The 27,993-nt window shown below is 39.5% G+C and overlaps 5 protein-coding genes across 10 annotated transcripts; 3 read left to right on the forward strand and 2 right to left on the reverse strand.

The window, feature by feature from the left end:
* Nucleotides 1-37: 37 nt before the first annotated feature.
* On the reverse strand, nucleotides 38-2,557 carry LOC121633078 (serine/threonine-protein kinase 19-like). Its single transcript, XM_041974958.1, has 7 exons — nucleotides 2,423-2,557; nucleotides 2,029-2,124; nucleotides 1,795-1,937; nucleotides 1,469-1,704; nucleotides 1,261-1,358; nucleotides 972-1,119; nucleotides 38-672 (listed from the first exon to the last, which is right to left on the reverse strand). Exons 2-7 carry the CDS (start codon nucleotides 2,120-2,122, stop codon nucleotides 627-629), a joined length of 765 nt encoding a protein of 254 aa, XP_041830892.1. The 5' UTR covers nucleotides 2,123-2,124; nucleotides 2,423-2,557; the 3' UTR covers nucleotides 38-626.
* dxo (decapping exoribonuclease) lies at nucleotides 2,538-5,686 on the forward strand. Of its 3 annotated transcripts, none has more exons than XM_041974931.1 (7): nucleotides 2,538-2,818; nucleotides 3,036-3,633; nucleotides 3,786-4,012; nucleotides 4,611-4,830; nucleotides 4,918-5,053; nucleotides 5,135-5,229; nucleotides 5,301-5,686. In XM_041974931.1, the coding sequence occupies exons 2-7, from the start codon at nucleotides 3,182-3,184 to the stop codon at nucleotides 5,419-5,421; spliced, it is 1,251 nt and encodes a 416-aa protein (XP_041830865.1). In that variant the 5' UTR covers nucleotides 2,538-2,818; nucleotides 3,036-3,181; the 3' UTR covers nucleotides 5,422-5,686. The 3 variants fall into 3 exon arrangements, with proteins under 3 accessions (XP_041830865.1, XP_041830847.1, XP_041830857.1); XM_041974913.1 differs by having other exon boundaries at nucleotides 3,180-3,633; XM_041974923.1 differs by lacking the exon at nucleotides 2,538-2,818 and having other exon boundaries at nucleotides 2,825-3,633.
* On the reverse strand, nucleotides 5,513-10,155 carry LOC121633063 (peroxisomal membrane protein PMP34). Of its 2 annotated transcripts, XM_041974947.1 has the most exons (10): nucleotides 9,848-9,896; nucleotides 9,579-9,639; nucleotides 9,183-9,306; nucleotides 9,015-9,081; nucleotides 8,636-8,790; nucleotides 8,245-8,361; nucleotides 8,013-8,158; nucleotides 7,737-7,832; nucleotides 7,338-7,420; nucleotides 5,513-7,240 (listed from the first exon to the last, which is right to left on the reverse strand). In XM_041974947.1, coding segments are annotated over exons 3-10 (813 nt in total). In that variant the 5' UTR covers nucleotides 9,184-9,306; nucleotides 9,579-9,639; nucleotides 9,848-9,896; the 3' UTR covers nucleotides 5,513-7,092. The 2 variants fall into 2 exon arrangements, with proteins under 2 accessions (XP_041830881.1, XP_041830875.1); XM_041974941.1 differs by lacking the exon at nucleotides 9,183-9,306 and having other exon boundaries at nucleotides 9,848-10,155.
* Nucleotides 10,156-11,566: 1,411 nt separating this feature from the next.
* On the forward strand, nucleotides 11,567-15,814 carry anks4b (ankyrin repeat and sterile alpha motif domain containing 4B). The gene is made up of 2 exons (XM_041971362.1): nucleotides 11,567-11,834; nucleotides 14,460-15,814. Exons 1-2 carry the CDS (start codon nucleotides 11,674-11,676, stop codon nucleotides 15,586-15,588), a joined length of 1,290 nt encoding a protein of 429 aa, XP_041827296.1. The 5' UTR covers nucleotides 11,567-11,673; the 3' UTR covers nucleotides 15,589-15,814.
* Nucleotides 15,815-16,992: 1,178 nt separating this feature from the next.
* Nucleotides 16,993-26,854, forward strand: si:ch211-256e16.3 (kelch-like protein 20). Of its 3 annotated transcripts, none has more exons than XM_041975413.1 (12): nucleotides 16,993-17,082; nucleotides 17,384-17,698; nucleotides 18,312-18,446; nucleotides 18,742-18,933; nucleotides 21,840-21,983; nucleotides 22,943-23,129; nucleotides 23,775-23,921; nucleotides 24,030-24,158; nucleotides 25,214-25,390; nucleotides 25,482-25,628; nucleotides 25,718-25,883; nucleotides 26,000-26,854. In XM_041975413.1, the coding sequence occupies exons 2-12, from the start codon at nucleotides 17,405-17,407 to the stop codon at nucleotides 26,154-26,156; spliced, it is 1,875 nt and encodes a 624-aa protein (XP_041831347.1). In that variant the 5' UTR covers nucleotides 16,993-17,082; nucleotides 17,384-17,404; the 3' UTR covers nucleotides 26,157-26,854. The 3 variants fall into 3 exon arrangements, with proteins under 3 accessions (XP_041831347.1, XP_041831337.1, XP_041831328.1); XM_041975403.1 differs by having other exon boundaries at nucleotides 17,027-17,095; XM_041975394.1 differs by having other exon boundaries at nucleotides 17,043-17,113.
* The last annotated feature ends 1,139 nt before the right edge of the window (nucleotides 26,855-27,993 follow it).

Here is a 27,993-nt window from a genome sequence, read left to right on the forward strand (position 1 = left end):
TTTAAGGGATTTTGTATTAAATCACCATTAAACTAGCCATTGGCAGTTCTATTTACTACATATCGATACCAAATCAATAACAGGGAACCGAATCATTACAGATCAAAGTGGAAGTTTAGTTAAATGATGTTCAAAATAAAGGGATCTCCAAAATATTCTTCCAACACAAATCATTTCCACTGATGTTTACCATTATATACTCTATTCCACCTGGTCATTTATAATCTTTTAGCTCTACCTCAGCCCACAAAGAACCAGCAAAGTATGTTTTAGGACACGTACTAAATCAAAAGGAAGTACTTTGCTCTAGTTGGAAAACTCATTTAATATAATAAATATAACCTTGGCTATGTTACTGACAATGTAAGCAGACTTCTGCTTCCTGCTTGACAGTATAATCTCAAGTAAATGTTTGCATTTTAGGATAACAATAGGATAAATCAAAACGTGACATGGTCATCTTATCAAAACTGACAACTTATTTACCCACAAGGGTTTTGTAATGCGTTTGGCACAGATTCTGCATCTGAAATCAGAAATTCAGTTTCATATAAACACTTTCCATTGTCTTTGTTCATTTCATGTATTTCTCATCTTCATTTGGTTGATGGGAGCCTTGTAACAGCTCAGGAATCCACAAAGCGCAACAATATTCCTGACGTTGTAGGTATGCTGAAAAGAAAAAAACGAGGATCAGTAAAGCAGAACAAAATGTTCACTGATATGTCAACCAACCAGCTTCATCAATGGGTATTAGTTTAAAAAAACAACAAAAGAACAGTAGATCAGTAGATATTACACAATCCTGTGTCTGCAATAACTTTTTTTTCACATTTTTTTAAGTACAAATTTAAATTCCCAAGAAAAAGAATTTGCTATCAAAGCAAACATAATTCCTCAATTACTCAACCCAGATTTGCCTCATTGACCTTTAGATTTATCAGATATATGACAATGTAAACAAATATTACCTTTCTACCAGCTCTGCACCAACAATGTCGTGGATGTGGTATTTCATGTGGAATTTCACTTGTGAAGTTGTGCGCCGCTCCTCTATGTCTGCCTTTAATACTTCACTATATTTAGACTTCTTCACCATGCCGAGCACTGCTTTACGGCCTGAAAGGACAAGCCATCCAGGTTAGAAACAAACCCCCAAATACAAATATGAATAGCCAGACACGACCTTAAAGTTAGCAGAAATGAAAATAAATTAAGGTGACATAATAAAGACAGCGCTGTTGTCAGTAATAAACCAACCTTGGATAAAGTACTTTGTGAATTTGCCAGAGTTGGGAATGGAAAGCCACCAGCTGCCAGCATCTCTCACAGTCAGGACCCCTGACTTCACCAGCTGCCTAGGTGGTGAGAAAGTAAACAACTTTATGATTTAAATAAAAAATATTTTGGGCTCTAACTCCTGCTTCACTATTTAATAAACCATGCAATAGATGTGGTTCATTCATACGTTATCTCAGAGTCTGTGAAGAGAAACTCCCTCAGCATCTTGTCTTTGCTGAAGCTCAGATCTGTGGATGAGGACACCACTTTCTCCAAGAACTTCTCCACCGTCGCTTGTGTCACTTTCCCCTCTTGTCCTGCCAGGACTTTGGTCTTGTAATCCAAAGCAAAAACTAGACCAAAAGCTTCTGCATCAAACCCAAGCTGGAACATCAGCAGCTCTCCATGCTCACGCAGTTTATTCTGTTTACCAAAAGGATGTCAGTGGGTTGCATATAAATTCATACTTGGGGTAAATGAAGCAGCATTTTTATTACTAAAGAGTCATATTACCACTTCTTTGTCGACCAAAGTCTTGTCTTTATGTATGCTGTAAAGCTGGTGCTTCAGCACAATTTGCGGCAAGGTGTCATTGAAGAGTTTTCTGGGGAAAAGTGTCATAAGGTACTCCAGGGTGGATCTAATGCCAGCTGGTTCTTTTTAGAAAAAATGGATGGTTAAGTAAAGACTTACACTCTTAACTGTTGTCAACAATGTATGGTGTTTTTTTTTAGGACAAACACTTACCATCTTTATCGTCTACTCCTCCAAACGTTTCAGCATCATTTCTCCTTTTCTTCACCTTGAAAGTGTCTAAAATCAGAGCCCGTTTCCTGTTCATACCTGCAGAAGAAATTATGTCAAATCCATTCAGCCTGTTAGCTAGCTGTTTCCCTCATGCAGACACATTGGATGTCCAAAAGATTTTTTATTTGAAAATGGCTATTTAAAAAAGAAATATTTAACATTCAAGTCGTAATTACGTCTGTTGAAGTTTTTCGTGAAGTTAATTATTCATTTTATAAATAATTCTTTGCACACAGTTCGGTTCAGTTCATTGTTAGCCATGCTACTGCTACTAGCTAATTCTAATTCCAGACAAAATGTTTAACCAAGCTATTTGGAAAATAAATTAAAATACCTGATAGTTACTGTTGACAATATTTAGCGTTAACATAATTTGCTCCCACGTAGAACTTGAAACGTCTCAATATTGCCTCTTCTTCCAACGATTAACTTTCAAGGCTCTTCTTTTTATGGTTGATTCAAATTAGAGGAAGTATCGCTGCTGCCACCTACAGGATTGTATTGAAAACTACACGCGGGCGGAAGTTGCGTCAAGTTTGTCGTTAGCATGTTATGCTAGTTAGCTTCCTTGCTAATGAGATACACGTTTCCTTTCCTGCTCGCACTTCTGTTTTGATTTTTTTCTCAGTTACAAGAAAGAAGCGATTGTGATATCTATCTAAATTTAATTTAATTGATAAGTTTATCAGTAAATAAGAAGTAATATGCCTTTACAGGTCCAACAGTGAAGGTAAACGATACACGCTAAATGTAAACGCTACTATTTTACAGTATGTGTATGGGGGGATTGGTTTGCAGAGATCATGATTCATGAATATGATGTATGAAAATATAATTTATTCAACGCATAAAAAGTGTCTCACATAAGAAAAAAATTTAGCATAATCTTGCAACTTCAGGCACAGTCTGAAGGAATGTTTTTTTTCTCTCTCTCTTTTAAACCCCAGTTACTTTTAATAGGAATGCTTTAAACATCACAAGTTACATAAAACAGCTACCCCAAAGTCTGTGACCTGGAGAAAAGCTAAACTGATAAAACTCCCTTAATCTCCAGCATCATCAGTTTTTCCCGTTACTGTGTTCAAAATTAGAAATGGACCGCCACAGATCTCGCAGTCCAAACTCCAGCTACCATCACAAGTCAGCCTACAGACAAGAACGAGGCGACAGCAGAAGAAATCACAGTGACAGCACACGCTTCAGACCCACCAACCACCACCAGCATCAGTCTGGATCATTACCACTGAGCTCTCAGACTTTGAGCACTAGAAGGGAGCTTTATGAGAGAGACTTTCCTTTGTATAAACAGCCCGTGGAGGTGGGATGTTTCTCCCTCGATGCTCAGCGCAGATTTTTCAATGACAGCAGACAGTTGAGATACTATGTGGAACCTGACAGACATCCTAATTTTGACTTGAAAGACGGATACAAAGACCGCTACATAAAGAGAGATGAAAATGTAAAGGAGAAGCTGGACCATATTCTGCGATGGATTGTAGCTAACAGATCAGAGCTTAAATTAAGGGAGACCGCAGGCTCATCGTGGTGAGTAAAGCTGTTTGTTTACTGCTGCCTTCTGTTTCATTTCCAGATCAACACACTGAGCCAATATTAATGAACACACGCTGTGCATGTTGTGTATATTCTCTTTGTGCCTGTAAGACGGGTATTCTTTGATCAACTTCTTCTCCTCCCAGTGCTTTAGATGCCCACTTTGTGACATGGCGGGGTCATCTGACCAAGCTGCTGACCACTCCTTATGAGACAAAGGAAGGATGGCTGCTAGCAGTCACCAAATTCAATGGCACACTTTACATCAGTGAGGTGGAAACAGAAGCTGCTCGCAGGGAACGGGAAAACCGGCCGGAGAGGAACCAAGAGATGATGTACTGGGGATACAAGTTTGAACAGTACACATGTGCAGGTAGGTGGTGAAGCAACTTTTTGCTGTTTTTATTTAAACCTTAGAGAATAATCTCAGCTGTGACATTCCTCTTTGCAGATGTCATTATACAGACATATTTTAATATTTATCCAGTCATTTTCTGCCAAGAAAGTGAAACTATAGATTGTGCTATAATTAGATTTTTTTAATTATGGTCATTAGCAGTACATATTTGGCATAAGAATGTTATTGAATAATTTATTTTGTATTTACCTTTTTTTCAGTGGTAAAATTCCACCTTTCTACTTTACAAACAGAACAGTGAAGCACTAGGTGCAAAAGTCCAGCCTTGAGCATGCACTGTAAAACATGACCACAAAGTGATCACTGTCATTTTCAGAGTAAAAGTGTAGTCCTTTTTTCTTAGATTTTTGGTATACATCAAACAAAATATTATCTATAGATTATATATTTATGTATATATAAATAGACTTGTGTGCTTATTATTAACTCAAATCCTATGCCACACATAGTTTTGTGTAAAAAAAGAAGTTCATATACTCAGACCATATAATGTATATATACGGATAAAATAGGTGCTTAAGTAATAACATTCCACCTTTGTCCTCACCTACAGATACCGCCCACAGTTTACCTGATGCTAGTGGAGTGGTTAACACCAATGAGGCCTTTTGTACTGTGGTTCAGACTCGACTCGCAGATCACAAACTTCTCTTCTCTGGCGAGGTGGATGGTCGGGATAAAGATCCCAACGCGCCACCTCCTCCAGCCTGCTACGTGGAGCTGAAGACCTCTGTGGAGATCTGCACACCCAAACAACGCAGCAATTTCCACAGGTGGATGGCAACATCCCACATTGTCAACAGTTTTTTTTTTTTTTTGTCCTGTGTGCATGGATGTTAATGTTTTTTTTTTTTTATCAGGTTCAAACTACTTAAATGGTGGGCTCAGTCTTTCCTCCCTGGAGTCCCTCGTGTTGTGGCAGGTTTCAAGGATCATGACGGAGTTGTTGTTTCTGTGGAGACTTTTCCCGTCTCAAAGATGTCACAACTCATCAAGGTGCAGAAGCAATGAATGAATGTTACAGGAAGTGTAACGATGCTCCTACAAATGACATCTCATATGCGTCTTTTTTTACAGAATGAAGAGAACTGCTGGAAGCCGACAGTTTGTATGAACTTCTGCTGCGACTTCCTGTCTTTTGTGAAGCGTGTGGCCACTGAAGACAATCACAAGTGAGTACTAATAAACTATACTTTTCATCTTAGTCAAGTTCAAATATGTTAAAGTCACTGTTCATTTTCAGGGTAGTGTACCTGTTCTCCTGGGAGCCCCGCAGAGATGTGTCCTTCTCCGTCCACAATGACTCCCGGTATTCCTTCCTGCCACACTGGTACATCGAGGAGATGACCAGTAGTCAACCATGATGTAAAACATGATGACCCTCAAATTGATGGCTGTTTACATCAAAATATTGATCATTAAATCAGTCGCTGTAAATAAAACAACTTTATTTTCCTCAATGTTTTTATTTTTTTTTAGTTGAACAATAATTTAGATCTCAAAACAATGTTAATTAAAAAGTCATGTTAAAACACTATGTAAATAAGAAGGCATTGATCAGTTTAAAACAAATGTTATGTAAACATGTCAAGTCAATTTTAGTTAAAGCAAATAAAACAGTAAGGGACACCTCTGGTGTTGTCTTGTAATTGTCATCCAAATGTTTCTCTACCTTTGTTGTTGCATCTTTCTGGTTAGAATGTTTTCATTTCTTTTTGTCAGCAGGACAATGAAAAATCTACCAGGACGGTGAAGAGTAGGAGCTCACTGAATTTAGGTGCCTTGCATGTTAATAAAACAGTGAGCTGTCTGCCTCATCAGCCATTTCTCTGAATGCCCTTCTGGTAGATTCATTGACAAAGTGCTCAAATGAGGCATTAGATCATCCCAAAGGCTTCATGTGATGCTATAAAATTCACTAAAAGCAAAACCTTGATAATGCAACTTCACTAGACTAAGCAAGGTAGTGAAAACATTTCAAGAAAAAAGATTAAAGGCAGCAGAAGCTTTCATTAACCAAATCAGAGATAAATATTGTACGGTACTGCAGCACCAAGAAACAGAAGACACCTGTCTGACAAAATGTGCATACAGTATACTGACCATTACATTAATTATTATAGAAAACCACTCAGCGCTTCAAGTTGTCTGCAGTGTGTTTAGGTAATTAGGTCACATAACATTATTCCATTCATTAAAAAATTTAGTCATGCTACAACTTCAGAGGCACTTTGCATCAACTGCAGTATTTATACATGTAAATTCTGTTAAACTCATGTCAGGGTTAAGTTCTGATTTATGTTAAATAAACTTAGGCTTTTATACAGTATAGTCATTAATATCATAAACCTTCAGAGCTGGAAGAGTAGGTCCAAATTTTACACACAATCTATTTTGTCCCCCCACCATCATCGATATAACTGTTTATCTATGGAAAACAACGGGATTCACATATTTAAAAAACCCTTTTATTAGGGCTGCAGTTTCTTTCTGTCTCACAGGACATCAAACCTGATTCAATTCATAGTTATGACACAAGATACAGTGACAAGCGTATCTCAGAAATGGTCCAGTAGCCCAGAATAAAGCAACTCTTAAATATTGGTCTCATCATGTACAGCAAACTCCTGATGTTGAGGTAAAACTTTGGGTGACAGGGTCGGTATCATCAGTGCTAAAGTAGTCAGGGAGGTAAAATAAAAGTTAAGAAAAACAGTTGTTTCTCTACACATTAAACAAATGACATCAAAATCAAATTACCGCAGATGAACAAGCATCAGTACTGGTTTAGAAAATCTGTCTGCGCAGGTGGAAGTAGTAAGATTTAAGCCAAGAGGCTGTTGCAAGTATTAAAGCCACTTCTGGTCACAAGTTTATGGAGAGCGTGCAAATCTGTGGCCTCAAAGGTGCAAACTCCAACTGATATTACAATATGTACAAGGATCTATACAATTCCTTGCATTATCAGCGAGGACTAGACTATCCACCCTCCTGATGAAGAGCAGTAATGCTGTATTGCATTCAAGTATCTGCTTTCAGTGCTTCAGCTTCTTGTTCAGACCCATGACTTTGAAGGTAGCAGATGTGATCTTCTCATAAACAACGAACATGAGGGCAGCTGTCAGCACCGTCTGCAGAAGCTTGGCCTCCAGGCCTTTGTACAGACCAAGAAAGCCGTGCTTCCTGCAACAAACAGTAAACGTGTGTATTAATGGCCATCCGAGCATCCTTCTCAATGTGACTGTAGAGGTTTGGGAATTTCTTCAGCTGCTGCACTCACTTGATCCTGTCCATGAAGAGGAGGAAAATATTCGAAAGGCTCCCCATCAAACCACCTTTGCCGTCACCTTTATACTGGCCAAACTAATGAAGAAGCATGCTGAGGGTTATGCCACTAATTAACCATTATTTACATTATCATGAGATCTTGAAGGCTAAATAGCTTCACTATTTGAAAAAACATCATTTCATCCAGTGTAACAATAAATAAAATGTTTCAGGGTTCTGCTAAACGTAAAATTATTTTAAGTAGATCTGACTAATTGTTATTTTTGGTCTTTTGAAACTACGATTTGCTTAAAATATGCAACTCTACTAGCCTTTAACAGCAGCTAATGTTAAATAATTGCACTTTTTGGTCTTGAGAACAAAGGAATGAGATGTTACATCAGGCATTTACCCTGAGAATAGCCTGGACCGTCTGGAGAGGGTATGTTGCCGTGGTAGCGATGGCCTTGGCAACTGCTCCAATGAGAAAGATCTGCGCTGATGATATCTGTTTCAGGAGACAAATACGCAACAAAGTTTTCTAATTAAACCAGTTTAAAGTTCAAAGTTTAAAATCACACAACAAAATTTGTGTTACAGATTCCTATCTTTGAATCTCAGTTTTCTGCTATTAGCTTTGATAATGTAACATTTCACACATTACCAAGTATTTCTCGTGTGCCCTCACCTTCCTCCCTCCCTTGCCTGCCTTCCTCTTCATGGCTTCATAAAACATGAACTGCACAGCCGGGTTGAGGACGAGGAGGAGAGACGGCAGAGTGCTGCTCCACAGAGTTCCAACTCCCTCGTTGGCAATGATCTGCGTGAAAGCATCTGAAAGAGGAAAGCCCAGACTATATAATAATAAAGTAACAAAATGCAGCTTAAGTGTTAAACTATGATACAGATATATGACACACCAAATATGCCTCTGTACTGGGTTTGATGGAGATCTTCATTTCGGAACTTCACTCCCTGCAGTTTCAGTCGTGTGTTGACCACCCACATGGGAGTGGTCAGGATCACGTTCGCCACCCCTACAAGAATAACAGATTTTTATTCATTTACTTGTTTCTTTTTAGTTTTTTTTTTTAAGGGCTACAAAGCAGTTATTTAATAAACAAGAAATTTATAGTAACTTTAGGGGTGACATGAAGCATCTGTGTTACAAAAAAGAAAGAAAATTACTTTAGCTTCAAGAATACATACAGTGTCTTTGGGAGACTGAACATAACTATTTTTATGTTTACAGGAAAACTGTTCTGGGCTTCTTCTAGTCTTTCATTAAGCATTTTTCACATGTTTCTTTACCTGCTACAATCCCTATCAACAGGTCTTTGCCAGGGCTGGACTTGCTGGGTCCAGCTCCTGTTGCCTTCTTCAGTGCATTGAAGGTATAGAAGTAAACAAAGTTGGAGCAGCAGAGGCTGGAGATGACTGGGAACCATCCTCTGTACAAAGACAGACTGGGAGAAATGGTGGAGAGTGATATGAATGGTGAACCTTTGGCCGAGTAACCACATCAGACTAAAACTTAAGACAAAGGAAGCTGGTAAAACGTATTTTAGTCATCAGTCTACATTTCTGTTAAACTCACAGTCCCCCCCTCCCCAATACTGAAACTGGACTCCAGATGTGCATTGAAATATCAAAATATTTGGTAATATTTAGACCTAAAAACTAAACTTACATGCCCTCTTCCTTTGCTATCTCAGCCAGAATGACAGGGGTAGAGGTAGACTTTCTATTCTCATCCACTGAAAGAAAAAAAAACCCACAAAAGTGGCAAAAGTCATGTATTAGTACTCTGAGCTGGAGTGTTACAGAGCAACAACTTCACACATGAAGATCAGCTTACTGGACACAAGTAGTAGTACTCCCAGGTGATAGCACCAGGTTATCTCCGCTTGTACTTGACACTTGCAATTTGTAATGGAGGCTACATATTGGGGCTGTTAAGGGCGTAACACAAGGGTGTTCACCTAGCAGAGAACAAGCACTTTCATAGACTCCAGATAGTGTGTTTAAATGGCAGTTTTAGACAATAAATAGAAAAAAAAGATATCTAAAGCACAAACAACTTAAAATAATAGAATAAACTATACATTCACTAATTTTTGGGGAAATACAAACTACTTTTACCTGTTTGGGACAAAGTTATAGCTGCGAAGCTTTAAGCTGAACTCATCCAACTCTGTTTCAGCTTACTTTGATCACATAACCTCTGTCCAACAAGATAACACCTTCAACTCACCCTGCAGTCTGCTTTTGGCCGTGTCCAGGGGAAAGAAGACGGTCATGGCTGTCACACTCCCCTACAAGGAAATTCATTACATCACAATCTACTCTTACTTCCACAAATAACATAATGAAGATGTCAAAGTGTTATGTCACCCCTCATTATTTTATTTTTTTTTACAATGGTTTCCTTCAACGTCATAACGTTGCTGCAAACTTCACACATTAAGAAGACACACCGTCTTATATCCAGTTGTCTCGGTTTAGTACTTAAACTCGGCTCACCGTTGCACCTGCCACCGCATGAACCAGCGTCTCGTAAGACAGTAGGCCGACAGCCGAGCCACCATTGTCGGACATCTCTGCAGGATCTCCCGGTCAGGAAGCAAGTACTCGAAGCGGGGAAGTTACCACGGAGCGACCCGAGGGAGGACAGTTGGTGGTCGGTCCGGTTGGTCGAGCAGTGGAGACAGTGGAGGAATGAGAAAATACCTCTCGGACTACAAATCCATGATGTTGTTGAGACCGGAGGCGGCCAGGAAGAGAAAGCATAGCAGAGGAAAAACTATAGCAAGACGTTTCCCCTGACAGCCTCCACTGATTGGTCGAGCTGAGTTCACACGTTTCTTCTTCTGGTATTATTTTCAGGTAACTTTAAATGAGGTTTACTGCCATCTACTGGACTGCAGGGTTAAGTGATCCTCGCAGAGGTTGGTAATCCTTTCCCCCAAACTCTTGCAGAATTTTGACTAAATCATTTGATTATACTGGAAAAAAATTGTATGCATAAATGTAGTTTTTCATGAATTTCTCTGGTTCTTTCAGCTTTTAAACATGACTTAAATTTGTTTAAAAGTGCATTAAAACGGGGATTTTTCCAAAAGACTTGTTATTTGAATGTGTGATTTAGCTTTTCAATTAATGAGGCATATGTGTATGCTGGTATAGATATGAATATCTCTTTCAAATTGATAAAAAAATATTTATTATTTTTAAAGTTAAATTTTTATAGGTAAAAACTCTTGGTTTGGTCAAAAATGTCATACTGCTATGTTGATTTTTCAATAGAAAAGTTCACATTGCTTCATAGTTTGTTGCATGTGCATCAAGCCTAACTGGAAGCATGTTTGTGCATGTACATGTAAACATACATGTGAACACCCTAAAACATGTACATGTTTGCAAACATAAGTTTTGTCTTACATCTTGCAATGTAATAGAAAATCTTCTTTCCAGTGGGAGCATATCTTCTCCTGGACTATAAGGATCAGATGTACAGATTACTATCATGGCAGTGGGAATGAAAAATTAATTTGTATGCTCATTTTTTTCTGAGTGGTGATGTTGTGATTAGCACTTTCAGCTCACAGCAAGAAGAATCCTGATTTGAGTCTTTTGATGCCTTTCTGTGTGGAGTTTGCATGTTGTCCTTGTGCTGGTGTGGATTATTTCTGCATAGTCCAGTTTCCTCTTACAGCCCAGAAACATGCATATTTGGTTAATTGTTGATTCTAAATTGACCCAGGTTGTAAGCGTGCATGGCTATTTATATTGTTTATCTCTGTGTTGGCCCTGTGATGGACTGACAACCTTTCATGGGTGTATCTCGCCTCTAGCCTGATAGCAGCTGTGAAAGGCTCCAGCTTCCCCATGACCATAATTTGGATTAAGCAGGCCTAGAATATCAAAGGATGGATTTCACTGTCTATACAGTAACAGTAGGTTCCACAGTAGAGCAGTAAAATAAATTATTGTCACATTTACTTAAATACTGTCTATAATGAAAAGTGAATAGTTTTGTTACAGTTTAAAGGAAAAGCATCAACTTGGTGGAAGTTACAATCAATTTGACAAAAGATATATTTCATTGTGTTTTCCATAAGCTTTCAGAGCTTTCAGTTGGTGATGATGATTAGCTGTAACAGGAAATGGCGCAGCTGACAGCAGTGAACTGGACTTTGCTTTTGTTTTATGGCTCTGAGCTGTCATACGCCCAGTGATCACTTTGTTTGTTCAGCTCTGCAGTCATTGTTGCTCATCTGACACTAGAGAAGGGACAAAAGAAAAGACAGTATAAGATTTTTCTTTTTTTTCCCCATTTCTTCTTAGAGATGTCTAGGTACCACAAAGCAGCGATTGACGGTTACTTGGACCTCTTGAAGGAGGCCACGAGGAAGGACCTGAACACTGCGGATGAAGATGGCATGACTCCCACCCTGCTGGCTGCTTTTCATGGGCATGTCGATGCTCTTCAGCTCATATGCAGCAGAGAGTAAGCCTGATTTACTCTTCTCTATCTATAATAGGTTAGACAGAGTTTTTTTCTTTTTAGGATAGATTGGTACTTTTCCATGACTGTTATAATCATGATGTAGATTATATATGTATTTTTGTTTAATGCAGAAAACAAGTCATTTAAACATGGAAACTAATTTAAATAGATGTATGATTCTCTAAAACTGAAATTAAGATTTACATCCGAGCCATAAATGATAATCACGGAGCAAAGGTTAACAATACTGGACAGCAAACAGAAAGGCTCAGAAAGCTTTGTATAGTTTTCATATTGCTTGAGTTACTTTTTGTAGAGCTAAATTTACAGCAGTTATTATTTACCAAACTATAATGAAAACTTCCTTTCTTACTCTCCCATGAGCTGAGCCAAATGTTTATTCAGCCAAATCCAATGCTGTAAAACAAAAGAGGCCTTCATCTCTCCTCACCACCCCCACCTCCAGATCTCATTCAGAGTAACAAAAGACTGGCTGAAAAATCTTGCTTCAGTAAAGATAAATGAAGAACATGTGTAATAGGGAATAATGTGTGTCGACTAAATGGCCAATTTGAACTGAAACACTTGTGCTATGCTCATAGCCAGCATGAGCAGGGATTTATGGCAACGTGTTACAGAAACATAGCAACCTGATGTTTTATTGCCAGCAATTAGCAGAGCCTTACAAAAGAAAGAAACAGAGGGAGACAGTTGGCCTATTTTCATCTTCATATTGGAAAAAAAAAATCCCACTAGAGGTACATTTTAAGCCCCAACCCATGTCTGAGTACAACACTTGTAGGGAACAAATATCAAGTCCATTTAGGGATTAAAAACACACACACCTGTGCATTTTGCTTAAGCCTTTGGATGGAAACAGAGTTTTCCGAAGAGAAAGTTATTACAGTAGAACAAGTTTTTAAAGTGCAACAAAGTTTAAACATCCTAATCCAGATTTTTTTTCAATATCTTCTAAAACCTCAAGTTTTTCTCTTTTCGTTTGCTCAACTTAAAACTATCCACTAAACCTTTTTTTTTTAAACTAAACTGGAAACATTAAATTAAAAATATCTGACACTTTCTTTTTGTCTTCACTAGAAATTATTACCTTCACCTTTGTGTTTTTACAATATCTTTTAAAACATTATTTGTGTACCTTGAAAATGATGTAAAGCTCGAGTCACATCAGTCTTGAAAAAATAAAAACATTCATGTGTGACAGCAGCTCTGAACGAGTAAACACGTGTGCTACAAATTTTTGAAAATAGAGTTCTAAATAAATAAATAAAGTCATTGGCCTCTCAGATTGGGAAGTTCTTATGTGGTCTAGATGCAGAATGGAGGATTTAAATAAACTTAGAAACCAAAAGCACTGCAGAGCAGGAAATACAAAATACCCCAAATGAATAACTAATCATAACATAAAGCTGACAGAACAAAAAACCAAAGTTGGGTAAATGGGCAGAAAAAAAACAACAGAATGGAAGACAAGGATCGGCCAAAGAACAAACAAAACCTGGTCATATATATGCTGGAAAGACAGAATACAACAGAATACATGATTAATTCAAGCAAGCTCTACAACAGGAAACATGAGGTCAGGTTGTCCATCCATATTCTCACCTTATCTCTAAGGGAGAGCCCAGATACCTTGTGGAAGGAATTAATTTCAGCAGCTTGTATCCACAATCTCATTCTTTTGGTCACTACCCACAGCTTGTGACTATAGGTAAGGTGTGAGAGCATAGATGGACCACTAAATTGCGAGCTTCACCTTTCATCTCAGCTTCCTCTTCACCATGACAGACTAGTTGTCGTTCTCCTGCTCCATTCTTCCCACGCTCTTGATCAAGACCCAAAGACTTCAATTTAGGGCAGGTTTCTAGAGCGCTCCACCCATTTCAGCGAAGGAACATAGTCTCCAGATAATCCTCATCCCAGTCACTTCAAACTCAATTTCCGAACCGTTCCATTGAGAGTTGAAGAGCAGGGTCTGAGGAAGTAGAGAGGACCATATCATCCAGCAGAGTCCTTTTAGTCCTCCAAACCAGAACACCTTGGTTGCACCTAGAAATTCTGTCCATAAAAGTTATAAACAGAAGCGGTAAAGAAGAGCAGCCATGACAGAGTCCGGTGAGAGGTTGCCAAAGTGAAGAAGAAAAACTGGTTTTTAGAAAACATAATAAAACAAAGATGCAAAGAATGTAACAAAATCCCAAAGACAAGAGACAAGATGTTGTTTCATGTCAAAGTTTCCTCCAAATAAGCAAATATCATAGATTATACAATATACAAAATCCAAAAACTGTATACAGATTAGTATATAAAGATTTTTTATGCTTTCTTCTCACATTTACCTTCTCATGTGTTTATAAAACTGTTTATAATGAAGTTTAAATTAAACTGTACTCTTACCAGCTTAAATGGTGGCCTGATGCTAACACGCTAATGCTCAAGTAGTAATGTACACTAATATGAATATCAGAGGAACTAATCCAGTACTATTACTATATTTACTGTTTATTTTTGTAAAATTAACTCTGATATCAGCATCAAGATAAAGTCTTAGACCCACATAGAATTATAAGACATTATTTTTATTATTTGTCCTATTGTGTTTTATAGAGGAGATCCCAATAGGAGTGACATCTGGGGAAACACACCACTGCACCATGCAGCAGCTAACGGCCACATGCACATCCTCAGCTTTCTGGTCAACTTTGGAGCCAATCTTTTTGCACTGGATAATGAATTCCACACAGCTATGGACGTTGCTGCATCTCGTGGCCACATGGACTGTGTGCGTTTCCTCGATGCTGCTGCCTCACAGCAAACCAACCAAAATTCAAAAAAGGTAGCTAATCTGAAGAAAGAGGCCCAAAAAGAAGCAGAGAGAAGAGTGAAACTCTGCGAGAAAGTGAAGAAGAAACACCAGACCAAGATGGATAAAATGCACCGTGGAGCAGGCAGCACTGGGTCGGTTTCAGAGGCGAGCATGGCATCAGGGTTTTCAGATGGTGGGACCATGACTGGCGTCAATGAACAGTTCTCCAAGATTATCGCTGCAGAAAAAACTGGCTCTCTTACAGCCAGGCTTAAAGGTACATTCCAGAGGAAAAGTGGGAAGAAAGAAAAAGGCACACTGCAGGGAGATGGAAACGTCATCTTCCTCAAACAAGAGAATGGAGGATCTGAGAAACCCGAGTTTCTAGATGTCTTCAATGAGCAGGACGAGAACATGTTAGAAGAGGAGGGGATGTCAAGATTTGAAGATGATGAAGGCGACACAGAATCAGGCCAAGTCAAACAATCAATCTTCAACCGGCCAGGCCTTGGAGGTCTGATTTTCATGAAGAAGATGAACCAGGAATCAGAGGATATTCCCAGAGGGAACAATGAAAGTCTTGGCTACCTTGTTCAGAATAAGTTGTTTGAAGGTGAGGAAGATGCTGCTGGCTTTGAAGAGTCTGGTGAAGTTGACCTTCCATGGGAACAGGAAGATCTGGGATTGGATGATGATGAAGATGAAGAAAGTTATCCTTTGGATGTGTTCATGTCAGCCATCTCTTTGCCAGAGTTTGCTCTTGCTTTTAGGAGAGAGCACCTGGACTTGGAGGCGCTCATGCTTTGCTCTGATGAAGATCTGAAAGGCATCCGCATCCAGCTAGGGCCCAGGAAGAAGATCTTGGAAGCTGTTGTTCGAAGAAGCAAGGCTCTAGAGTCTCCTGGCATCATGAAGGACAGCTGCTTGTGATCCATCATGATCAACACTGTTTTATCCACTTACCTATAATCTGTTTTACCCTAAAAATTGTCTGTCTTTAGAGAGAAATAATAGTTTGATTTGCTGTATAAAACTAAAGTGATTCAGCAAACTCTTCCAAAAACAATCTTCACATCTTTAATTTATAAATACTTTGTAAAATTTTATACACATACATAATTATCTGAGTCTAATTAAAGGCTGTACAGGTTCATACAAGAGTTTGGATTAAAAGGGGACCTTAGGACTTTGTAAATGCAAAAAAAGAGATTTGTTGTGGGTCAGAACTTGTAATTATTTAACAGAAATTATTCAAGGGGTCTTTTTTGATTTGGTTGAGCTGCTGAATGTTTTATCAACCTTCTTTAGACCAATAACAACCTAATTGTTTAACAAATAAATCATGTTCACACGATATCATGTCCCTTTATTTTTTGTGTATTTTTAAAGAAATATAATTGCAAAAACTGTGTCCTTTAAACATGCTCAAATAACAAAAATTAGGATTTTGTCCAAGAAAACAACAGGGATTATGTTATTGTTATAGTACAACAAAATTCATAAAACTGCATTTTTCTTTAAAATATACAACCCAATATTTACAGTACACATAAAGAAACTGGTCAGTGTGCAGAATTTGGAAACAATCTCTTGGATCAATTTAATTTGAATCAAGTGTGTTGGAGCAGGGAAACATCTGAGAGAACTGGAGTTTAAGATCACTGATTTACATAGATGCCTTTTATTTTTAAGAAATGTATTTATTTGTTTTTTAGAAATGACAAAACGAAGAAAAACATTAAGAAATCTGATTTTCAAGCTGATGATTCATTTCAGGAAACTTCAATAAAACTGCTGGAGGGGCAAATATGATTTCAAACTGCTAACCAAATCAATAAATTGTAACCCCACTACTGATGTGTGAAACCTAATTTTTGTGATGTCTACAAAGCACTGAAAAATGTGTGTGGCGTCACCAAGAATATAAACAAATAAAACTTGTAAAACCTATGGGGTTGTGCAGCCTATTAGTCTAAGGATTACTTATTTGACTGAACTGTTGTATGATTAAAAAAAAAAAAAAAAAAAAATATGTTTAAAAAATTAATTTAAGTCACTTTAAAAATTGTGTCAACTTAAGAAAGACTGGCCAGCTGAAGAAAACACGAAACAGGAAGTTTTTGAGGTGAATCGTCTTAAATGATTTTTCGTGTATTGGATCGGAGACTGGGACGAAACGGGAGCGACTCTCTACTTTTGATTGGTGGGTCTTGTCAGGAATTGTAAGATGATTGGTTGTTGGGTGAGAAGAAGGCGGGTTTTTAATTACAACCGATACAATCTGACACCAACGACGTTAAAGTGTACATTGAAGTGGGCGGGGCTTCCGGTGATGGGCGTTATGAGGGTTGCTGACTAAAACTGGTTTGTACTGTATGTGGGAGAGTGTGTCCGCTCTGTAGCAGTCACGACAATGTTGTACAGGTATTGTGTTTCGGTGCTGGAGTTATCAAACGTTTGTATCCACCTGTTCGTACATCGCATGCATTTTCTGAGCTTACTGAGTAGTTTAACTCGGTAGAAAGTCGCCTGTTTGCGCCGCTGCATCAGAGCTAAGCCTCATTAGTGAGACAATCTTAGGGCTTCTCCGCCTTGTTGCCGCTCGACTTTTGCAAATCTTTTAAATCACAACTCGTTTGAACTATCTTCAAGAGAGTTATTTTGCGAGCTAGAACTTACTTAAGTTTAGGTTAACGTAACTTAACCTGTCTGTTTTCCCCCTCAGGTTTGCCTAGCACAGTCAGATATGGCTGAAGAAATTGCCGTCAGTTTGCACTTGCCGTCCACTATGAACGCCATCTTCCAGATCCAGGAGTACGCCGATACCTCTGCTGTTTCTGCCGCCGCCGCTGCCGCTCCTCCGGCCTCTCAGAGCAGCGATGACTACCTATTTGTGGAGACCAGACACCCCAACACAGTCCTGCAGGGCCTCAACAGCTTGCGACTCAACAACGCCTTCTGTGATGTGACTCTCTGCTGTGGAGGCCAGGAGTTCCCCTGTCATCGCATTGTGCTGGCTTCTTTTAGCTCCTACTTCCAGGTAAAAACATTTTGCATTAGGTACAGACACAACCTCAACTGTGATGATATTTTACTGGATTTTAATTCTACTGACAGGAGCACACAAAATAATAATAATAATAAAAAATCTTTGTAGTTAGGGTAATTACTTAAAATCATCATGATGAAAAATATTGCATTATCTTTTATTTAATATGGTCCACATTCAATTCGTCTGTAGGACTAATGACCTAGTCTAAACAAGGGGGTCTTAACCTTTTTTAGACTGAGGCCTATTTAAATCTTAACACTTGGTTTATTTGATCTCACACTTGGTTTAATTTGTATTCAATAACTAAACCAAATTCACTTGAAGTTTAACAGCTAGAACCTTGTGAAATATAACATGATGAAAAACATATGACATGATACGATGAGATCATCACAAAGACTTGACCTGAAACTACACGTACAAGACGCCCAATAGGATAATAATTCATGGAACTAAATCGGGAGCCTACTAAAACAAATTTGAAAGGTGAAGCCAGGCTAAATATGGCTAAATACGAGGTCCGTGTCAAGGTCAGGGCTCCAGTTCACATCACATCACATCAAAATCATGTGTGTGTTTGTTTTTCCTTCCCTCTCCTCAGGCAATGTTCTCAGCTGATCTGATAGAGTCCAAACAAGAACGTGTTGCCATCAATGGTGTTGAACCTCAGATGATTGGCATGCTAGTGAGCTACGCCTACACATCAGAGGTCTACATCTCCAAGGCAAACGTTCAGGTAAGGCAGGGGTGCCAAGTCCAGTCCTCGAGAGCAACTAGTCCTGCAACTTTTAGAGGGATTCCTTCTCCACGGCAGAATCAATTGAATGGGTCGTTACTAGGTCTCTTCAAAGCTAAATGGCATACCCATATTCAGGCATTTGATTCTGGTGTGTTGCATCTAAAAGTTGCAGGATAGTAGTTCTCGAGGACTGGACTTGGGCACCCCTGAGGTAACTGGACCTTTCTCACCTCTTCCTCTCCAACATCACCCTCCATGCTTGTGTACTCAGAACTGATTTGATTTGTCGTAGGCGCTGCTGGCAGCAGCCAATCTGCTGGATGTGATGGCTGTTAGAGAGGCTTGTTGTCGCTTCATGGAGCGTCAGATGGATGAGATGAACTGTGTGGGGATTCACTGTTTTGCTGAGGCCCACTCTTGCAAGGTTCTGGAGAAACGCAGCATGGACTACATCCTGGAGCACTTCAGCAGCGTTTGCCAGCAGGTGAATGTCTTGCATTCAGTTGGATAGATTCACAAACGAGGGGGAGTCAGAAGCTGGATACAGTTTTTATTATGTTATAGATCATTTTGTCTTGCCATTCTGATTTTGTTTTTATCGTGACAGCTGAAGGATTAATGATGCGTTCCAGTTGTCCTCGGAATTCATTCCAGAAATTACAAAGTGATCTCATTTTTCCGAGCGGCAAACTCATAAATTTCAGTGGACCCTGAGATTCCAGATTTAAAGATGGCTTCGCCCAGTAATACTTGTAGTCCATTGTTGTCTTTGTTAAAATCCTTTATAATATATTTCGTGTCCGAAATTTTCAAGGGTGTGTATGTAGACAGTGGTGGCAGGAAGTGCTCGTGTGACAGGAACATCAAGTGAGAGGGATGGTTGTGCTTTATTGACTCTTGTTCAGGAATAAGAGTGTTTTGACAGATTTGAGGCTCAGACGATTCCTCTTCTATGATAAAACTTCACCAGCCTTAGAAAACAGCCTCTCACAAGGGACTGAAGAAGCAGGTGTGTACAGAAACTGAAGGACCAATTTGTATAAGTGAGGATGAAGCTTATGTGTTTCAGTCAAAATGAAGGATATTGCAATTCTAACAGATGAGGGGTATATTACATGGCCTGGGATGTGGCTGTGGTTCATTGTCATGGAGTGCACGGTAGTGCCTCCTCATGGATGTGGTGTTATTGCTGTAAGACTACTTTCTCAGGCACAGCCAGCACTTCACCTGTAACAATAATAGTGTTCAGATGTGCAGAAATTAATGTTTTAGATGTATAATTAATTTATACATGTGGCATGCTACACCTGCATCTATCTAGCTAGCTATCGTTATTTCAGCAGATTAAAGTTATATCTCATATTGTTGGAATATATCATATAAAATTATTCCCAAACTAACGATGTCTTTCGTCTTTGTGGCGGTGTTGCACGTGTTGTATCACCTTACTGTCACTTCGAATTACGCAGAGCATTTCCTGCATTTTGAAGCGTTTTCAGCAGCTCAAATCACACAACGAGGCACTTACGTGATTTAGAAAAAACAAGGCCTCATTTGTCTTTGGTCACATGATAGTCAGGAAAACAATACAGCCTCTATGCAGGCTTAATTTGGACACGCCCCCTTTACTCGACACAGGCTTTGAAGCTTTGGCGTCATAGATATGTGTGGCTTATTAATCATTATCACCTGGTGTTCTCATGGTGCACTTTTTTTTTTTACAATGGGCTTGAAATTTTCTATTTTTTTATTTGTAGATGCTCACAAACTGGCTGGTTGGAGACGTCCATTTTTTTCCAAGTTGGTGCAGAGATAACGCCAGCTACCTGGTAGTGACGTCACAAACTCTCGCCCGAGACAACTGGAATGCACCATTAATCCCAAAACATTTTCAGGAAAGCCAGCTGACAAACCCTTTTATAAATTTGATGGGGATATCTGGTTAGAGCTGAACTTGAATAACTGAGAAATGCATTTTTATTTAGAAGATGTGAGTTTCCTCTTTTCATGTGTGACTGCTTTTCTTTAAGCCATCTTATAATAAATAAATTGACAGGTGGGAAAGGTTAGGGGACCATAAGTGGGTTTAATTAGAAGAAAGTTAAATAATCATAAAAGGAAATATAAGGAAGTTTTTCTTTTTTTTTCTTTCTCATATTGAATGCCGCATTAATCACTTTTTTCCAGTACGTGAGTAATCCCACTAGAGGGAAGAAAACAACAGAGCTGCTGCATGCAAACACTAATGATAGAGATCATCTCACCTTCTGCTCCACCCCTCCTGTGAAGAAACAGCCTCTGACCACAAGGATAGTGACACTGTGGTCAGAGGGGGCCCTTTGGATGCTGCAGGGCTGTTTTGATGTGACTGACTGGTTATCATGGACTCACAGAGGTCACCACAGCCTACATCTGATTCTGGTCAGATTCCATCATTTCAACTCAAGTTTTAACAATAAACCATGGGTAACAAAGGATGTCAAAGCTCAAGGAAGCTGTTGATAAATGAGATAAGTTGACCTTGTCTCAACAGATTTGACCCAGCAGTTGATGATCGCCCTTCCACTGGCCTCTCTGCTGCTGTCAGCCTCCATCCACTGGCCACTCTTATGTCTCTCCCTCCTCTTTACTCCTCAGTCTCCTGCCATCTCATACTTTATACCTCCTTCATCTCTCAGCCCCTTTGCACTTTCCACACTCTGCAGAACAACATCTTATTAATCTGCTTTCACTGTAGACCAGGTCCAGAACAAGCTGCTGAGATGGCTCTGGCAAGTCTGTGGGACCAAACAGTGGCAACCCCAGAGTCCTTAAAACTTGTGGCTCCCAGCTCTGTGGTGTTCTCCATCACATGACCCTCAAACTTCAAAAGGTTTATGTGATGTGGAAGACTTAATGCCCGTTCCTTTTCCAACCATGCCACAACCCTAAGGGCTACAGACTTGTGGTCAATGAGAGACTTGTCCTGGACCAGTTACAGCTCATGGTTCAGTTACATTTACATCCACTCCATTTCACTCCAACTTGGAGTTGAGGCCATCTTCTGCCTGCTGACATTCACCTGGACAAGCCAGCGACTACAGAGACCTGCCACCTTCAGGGGCTTTCTGATGACTCTACAGTAGTTGGATGGATCACAGAGTAAATGATGAAGAGGAATACAGAACTGTGGTGGAAGACTTTGTCATATGGTGCAAGCAGAGCAATCTGTACCTCAATGCAACAGTAAAACCCCAACGGACTCAACAAAGTTATCCATAAAGCCAGTCATGTTGCGGGTGTGGAGCTGATGTCAGAGAGGGGTGCAACAAATAAAATCTTCAGTGTCAGCAGTGAAACTGTGGTCACTGTCATTTAATGCTGATACATCTTGTATTCTCCTTCCTCCAGGAGGAGTTCCAGTCTCTGTGTGTGGACAAACTGACAGAAATCATCACCAGTGACTTTCTCAACGTGCCCAAAGAGGAGATGGTGTTTGAGGCCGTCATGTTATGGTTGAATAAATGTCCTTCTCGCAAGCAGAGCTTTGAAAAGGTCAGATTAACTTGAGGTTACAGAAGTTGATGAAGCTGTTATCTTAAGTGTTGTGTTTTGTTTTTGTTTTTTTTTTCCAAATCTTGCTTAAATGGCTGCATTATCTCTTATCTTTGTTGAGTGCATGCAACCTAATATGTATCCTAGAACAAAACCCAGCAGCTGTTAGACATCTGGAGGTTAACAATGACTATACAGGCACTGCTACTTTATCAAAGAGTTTATATTTATTATAACTTTGTAATGAATCATTACACATTTTTTTTGTATCACAATCTGAAGTTCTTTTGTTTGGTTCAATATTTGTTAATAATGAGGTAAAACTCTTCCAAACACAACAAATCCACACTGACATGTATCTTGTGGGACAAGAACACCCCTGCCACCCACCACTACTTTTGCACACCATACAAAATGCTGTAAAGAAACATCTGAAAATTGTGTGAAGCTGCTCCTTTTGTCATATATTTGAAAATTCTGCATCAATAATATGCTAGCACTGACAAGTAAGCACAGTCTTGACAGTATTTAAATGGTCTATCAGCCAGCGCAGATCTATCAGCCACATCATCAATACAAACGCCATCTCAGTCATATGATTGATGCAAACAGCCAGGTACTCTTTAAATAGTCAGTGACTTTGCAGAATGTTTCATTCTTGTCTGCATTAACTATCAGCTCATTACAGGCTGCTTTTCTTCTCTGTGGCACATTTATCATGTCAGTTATTAAACCTCTGACTGCTCCGACGAATCATAGTAGTTTTAAGGAGACTCCTTCTCCTGCTGGCATATGCATTTCCCCCAGTTTAACAGGAAAAACTCCATCTCTTTTCATTAAAAGCCAACAGCAGGTGTACCTGGACAGGTGGAATATCATATCACATTAAAAGTTTAAAAGTAGCAACTAGGAAGAAGTTCAGCTTTTTAAAATATGTTTTTGCTTTTTGTCTCTCCAAGGTGCTTGAGCATATCCGCCTGCCTCTCATCAGCCCCTACTACCTCCATGACCTGATTGAGTCTTTGGATGTGGTGAAGGAGAATCAGGCCTGCCAAAAGCTCATCTCTGAGGCCAAGGACTATCTGCTGCTGAAGGACCGTCGAGGAGAGCTCTACTGCCCCAGAGCAAGGCCTCGCAGGTCCACAGGTAAACATGCTCACTTCTGCAACTGAAGTACTGATCACACTGGATAAATGAAGGTTTGACCAACATTTCCCATCTTTTGAAGCTTTGCTTTAATGTTGTCAGTCTGCGTCAAGCTTAAGAAGAATGTAGTAAGACATGCATAAAGGAACCAGCACAACGCAGTCAGAGATGATTAACTGTCATGAGCACACAAGTGGGTGCGTTTGGTTGGTGTCTTTGATTCTGTATGAGTTTTTTTTTGTTTGTTTTTCTTCGTGGTGCAGCCACCATACCACCTGATGGCACAGGATGCTCTGTGCTCCGCAGCTGTATATCTTTATTAGGAGCTGAGGGGAGACTGGCTTGTTTGTTTCCTCAGAAAGAAAGGTCTTCACCAAAAAGGAGGTGTTAAGAAACCGAATAAGCTTGAAATCCAGCTTTCTTTCTGCTGTTTAAGAACCCTGAATTCTGCATAGTTTTGTCATGACTTGCAACTTTTACATGTTGACATTTAAAAGGGACGTAGTAGACTGTAACACATATGGTAATTATCTCTACATGGCATCTGTACCCTGCAAGGTCTATTTTTGTTTAAACATGCATCTAAAAGGGCAGTAGGCCTCATCTATCCCTTCTGTTCATCCTCTGCTGTTGCCATGGCAACAGGGACAGCTGAAGTGATAGTGACGGTTGGCGGGGAGGATGACAAGGTGGTGCTGCGTAGCGTCGAGAGCTTTGACCCTGTGACGAACCAGTGGAAGAATCTGGCATATCTGCCTTTCGCTGTGAGCAAACATGGGCTGGTGGTCTCAGGTGAGGACCATTTGGGTCAAATTTATTAAGATGCTTCAGACGTTATCCTCTAAAATGTGCAAGTGAGCTTTACTGTAGTTTGTGTCCTCACTCTCCATCTTTCTGTAGGCTCGACTCTGTATTTAGCAGGAGGGGAGTTTCCTGATGGCTCAGCCAGCAGAGAGATGTGGCGCTATGACCCCTGCTTTGACTCCTGGATGGAGATGGCTCCCATGAATGTAGCTCGCTCTGAGTTGGGTAAGGGTCTGTTTATTCTTGTACAGCCATATGTGTGTCACTTTCAGCTTAATCACAGAAGGGTTTTGCGTGTCCACAAACCCAACAGTACATAGCTCTAGAAGAAGAGGCTATGCATAGGTTGAATGCAGATTTATTTAAAGTTAGTCGAGCCAGAAAGAACCAAGATTACAATCTCATCACAAAGGAACAAGAAGGTATAAGAAGCACAGGCAACAGCTCTGCTACACAGCCTACAATTATTTTAATACTTAGTTTTACACCATCACAAAGCTTTTTGTTTGTCTTTTCCACGACAGAGTTAAAGCAACAACATTTGCACAGTAGCTCAGTCCTCACATAGTTCCACGCTTTACTGAGACTGCAGCAACACGCTACAGCATGAAGCGTCTTTACACAGCTCCAACTAGACTTGGTGCATAACTTTTTTAGACATGCACTAAAATCTTGCATCACTGCATGTTACAAGAACTTTTAACTGTCTGCAATTAATTCTTTTATAGTTTTTCCTTCTGCTGTAATAAGTTAAACTGCTGCACTCAGTTTTTTTTAAAAAGCCCCACAAAGAGCTTTACAAGCCCAGACTTAGAGATTTCCATTGCCTTGATAGTTTAACATAATTTAAGGCTTCTGTTTGCATCCATGTTGTTTTACATCTGCAACATTTTTGCATATATGACAAAGACAACTGTAATGCTATATTATCTCAGGTGCATTTTATATGCAGGTTAACAATCCTGTGCATCTCATTTTTATTACACTTGAGGGCTGAAAATAGATGCAGCACAACTTGACCTTCTCTTTTTTAAGCCAGACATTACTCAGGTCACAATGCAGCTTAACTGTCATTTTTAATATTAGTTGTTCAAGTAACACAAGTAAAAGCTAAATTAATTAATTTGCATCAAGCAAACAGGCAACTAGAAGTATATTAAAGCACTGGTCATCAATTTCCTCCAGTGAGTGGGGACGTTAAATAATCAGCTGTATATTACAGCATAGACTGAATGACCATGCTGATTGATTTATTTGGTCTCTCCGTCCTCTGTACTCAGGTCTGGTGATGCTGGACGGCTTTGTGTACGCTGTGGGAGGCTGGGAGGGCCGCTCTCGGCTTGACTCAGTGGAGTGTTACAACCCTCACACTAACTCCTGGCAGTTTACAGAGTCTGTAAAGATGGCCGTCACAAGTCCTGCAGTGGTGGCACTGGATGGACTGCTCTATGTTACCGGTAGGAAACGTGAATTTTTTTATTTATTTATTTTACCGGGGAGGTATAGTAAAGTTTTACTATGCATGTCAATGTGGTTATGTCCTGGTAGGTGGCGCAGTCCTGGAAGACGGTGATGGCACAGACCTTGCACAGGTTTACAACCCTAAAACTGCAGTGTGGACAGAGGTTGCCCCCATGCAGATCGCTCGCTCTGGTTCAGCTGCTTGTACACTCAAAGGAAAGATATACGTTATAGGTAAAGAAAAATGAAAGCTGCACTGCTCAGTCATCATCCTGCGTGGTTGGGTGTAAATTTCTCTTGTATCTCTTATGCTTTTATTTCAGGCGGATGGCACGCTTCAACGGAAAACACAGATAAAGTTGAATGTTACAATCCCAAAACTAACCAGTGGACTATGTGCGCCCCTATGAAAGAACGACGCTACCGACCAGGTGCTGCTGTCGTAGACGGCAAGATCTATGTCTTGGGTGGAGAAGAGGGTTGGGATAGGTAAGCAGCTTTTTCTAATTCCTCTAATTTAAAACAAGCTTTTTTTTTCCCCAAAAAAAGATGCATTGTCTGATAAAGCTGTTGAACTTATTCATTCATTAATACTTTACTTGCAGATATCATGACACTATTGAAAGGTACTGTGATGAAACTAACACATGGGAGATTGTGGGAGAGATGCCCACCAGTCGCAGCTGGCTCAGCTGTGTGTCTCTCCAGCTAAGGAAAGACATCCACGAAAGCAGCTGCCCTGATACACCAAATGAGAACTAAAAGACGACATCAAGGTGGAAGTTTTTCCTGGTTATTATTTGCACTCTTTTTGGCGTCAGTCCACTACAAAGCTCAGAGCTGTGGAGAACAGTGAACTGAGAAGCCTGGAATTGACTCCAAGCCTGTTTGAGCTGTTACTGATGGCAAAAAAAGTGATTGGTTTTAGTTGGCCATGACTTGAGGTGTAAGTCTTGCTCACTTTGGGTTACTATGTTTTAGCTGGTGGTTGAGAAGCTAATGTTTATCTACATGATCTCAAATTACTGTGACTCTCAGTCTAGTCAGCGGCCTGAACTCACGCCATATGATGTGAACATTTTTAGGGTATTGTCGTAGGGTACGTCGAAGCACTTCATTCTGCAGATGTTCCTGGCCAACAGTGTGTATTTTTGTATTATGTGATGTATTTATTTGGGGTGTGACCAGCTGTCAGAATTATCTTTTTCAGCAAACCGTAAACAGTGTTGTCACAAAAGCTCTGTGGGCCAAAGGATCATATTGTGAATATTTTCAAAGGTTACCTGTGGGAAAAAATGTGCACATGTGAGCAGTCTTTTGTAATTAAACTTTGTAAGTTCTGAATGATTGTCTTTTTCAACCTGTGATATGTTGAATTTATTTTTGTATTGTGATGTGAGTCTTACATTTTAGTGAATTTAAATGCATTTCACTTGTAATAAAGATGTTTAACTATTTAACCACAACGTTTTTGGGAGTTATTTTTCACTTTTTGTGATTCTTATTTACTCCTTATTTGTGCTTTCTATTTTTTTAATGTTTTTTTTTTCTGTTCTTTCTCAATTTTTGGGCATTTTTCCAGCTTTTTCCTTTTTTATTTTTCTTTTATTTACTCTTTGTTTTCTCTCTTTACAATTTCTTTTTTTTACACTTTACTTTTTTACATGTAAAATGTAAATAAAAACAGAATGCAATATGCAAATCACATAAACCTGTATTTTATTCCCAATAGATAATAAACTAGATGTCTTATGTGAAAACAGACATTTCACTATTTCTTGGAAAATATGTATATATATATTTTTTATGAGCAACATATTTCTGAAGAGTTGGAAGAGAGGCAACAAAAGGTTGAAAAAGTAAGTGGCACAAATAACTGCAGGGATCTTTTAGGTTAATAAGCAACAAGTCGGTAACTTGACTGGGTATAAATAGAGCATTTCAGAGAGGAAGAGCCTCTCAGCTGTAAAGATGGGCAGAGGTTTAACAATTTGCAAAAGCAGAGAAGACCAGACTTCCTTCTCTCCAGCTATGTCTTTAAGCTCCCCCAGGGGAATCCCAAGGTGTTCCCATGCCAGCCAGAGACAGTCCCTCCAGTGTGTCCTGGATCTTCCCTGGTCCTCCTCCTAGTAGGATGTGTCCAGTAAACTATCCTCAGAATCTTTGGGCTCTCAGATGGCACTACATAATAAAAGGCATGATTCTCTACTGGTAAGTGCTTGGGCTCTGGACCACTTTCATAAATCACTGTGATGACAGTTTGCTGTGAAATCCACAAATGGGTTAAAGCTCTATCATGCAAAGAAGAAGCCAAATGTGAACATGAAACAATGTCAGAAACAATGCTGTCTTCTCTGGACTAAATCTCATTTAAAATGGTCAAAGTGGAAAAGTGTTCAGATTAGTGTACAAATCAAAAATTTTAATTCAATTTGGAAAAAAGTATGCTGTGTCTTGCAGATTAAAGAGGAGAGGGACCATCCAGCTTGTTATTAGCGGACAGATCCAAAGCCTGATGCTTATGGGGTGGCATAATCTATGGTGTGCCTATGGCATGAGCTGCTTAAACATCTGTGATGGACCAGAGATGTGTTGCTAC

Source organism: Melanotaenia boesemani, chromosome 2 (assembly GCF_017639745.1).
Source record: "Melanotaenia boesemani isolate fMelBoe1 chromosome 2, fMelBoe1.pri, whole genome shotgun sequence".
In the NCBI taxonomy this organism is placed as follows: Eukaryota; Metazoa; Chordata; class Actinopteri; order Atheriniformes; family Melanotaeniidae; genus Melanotaenia; species Melanotaenia boesemani.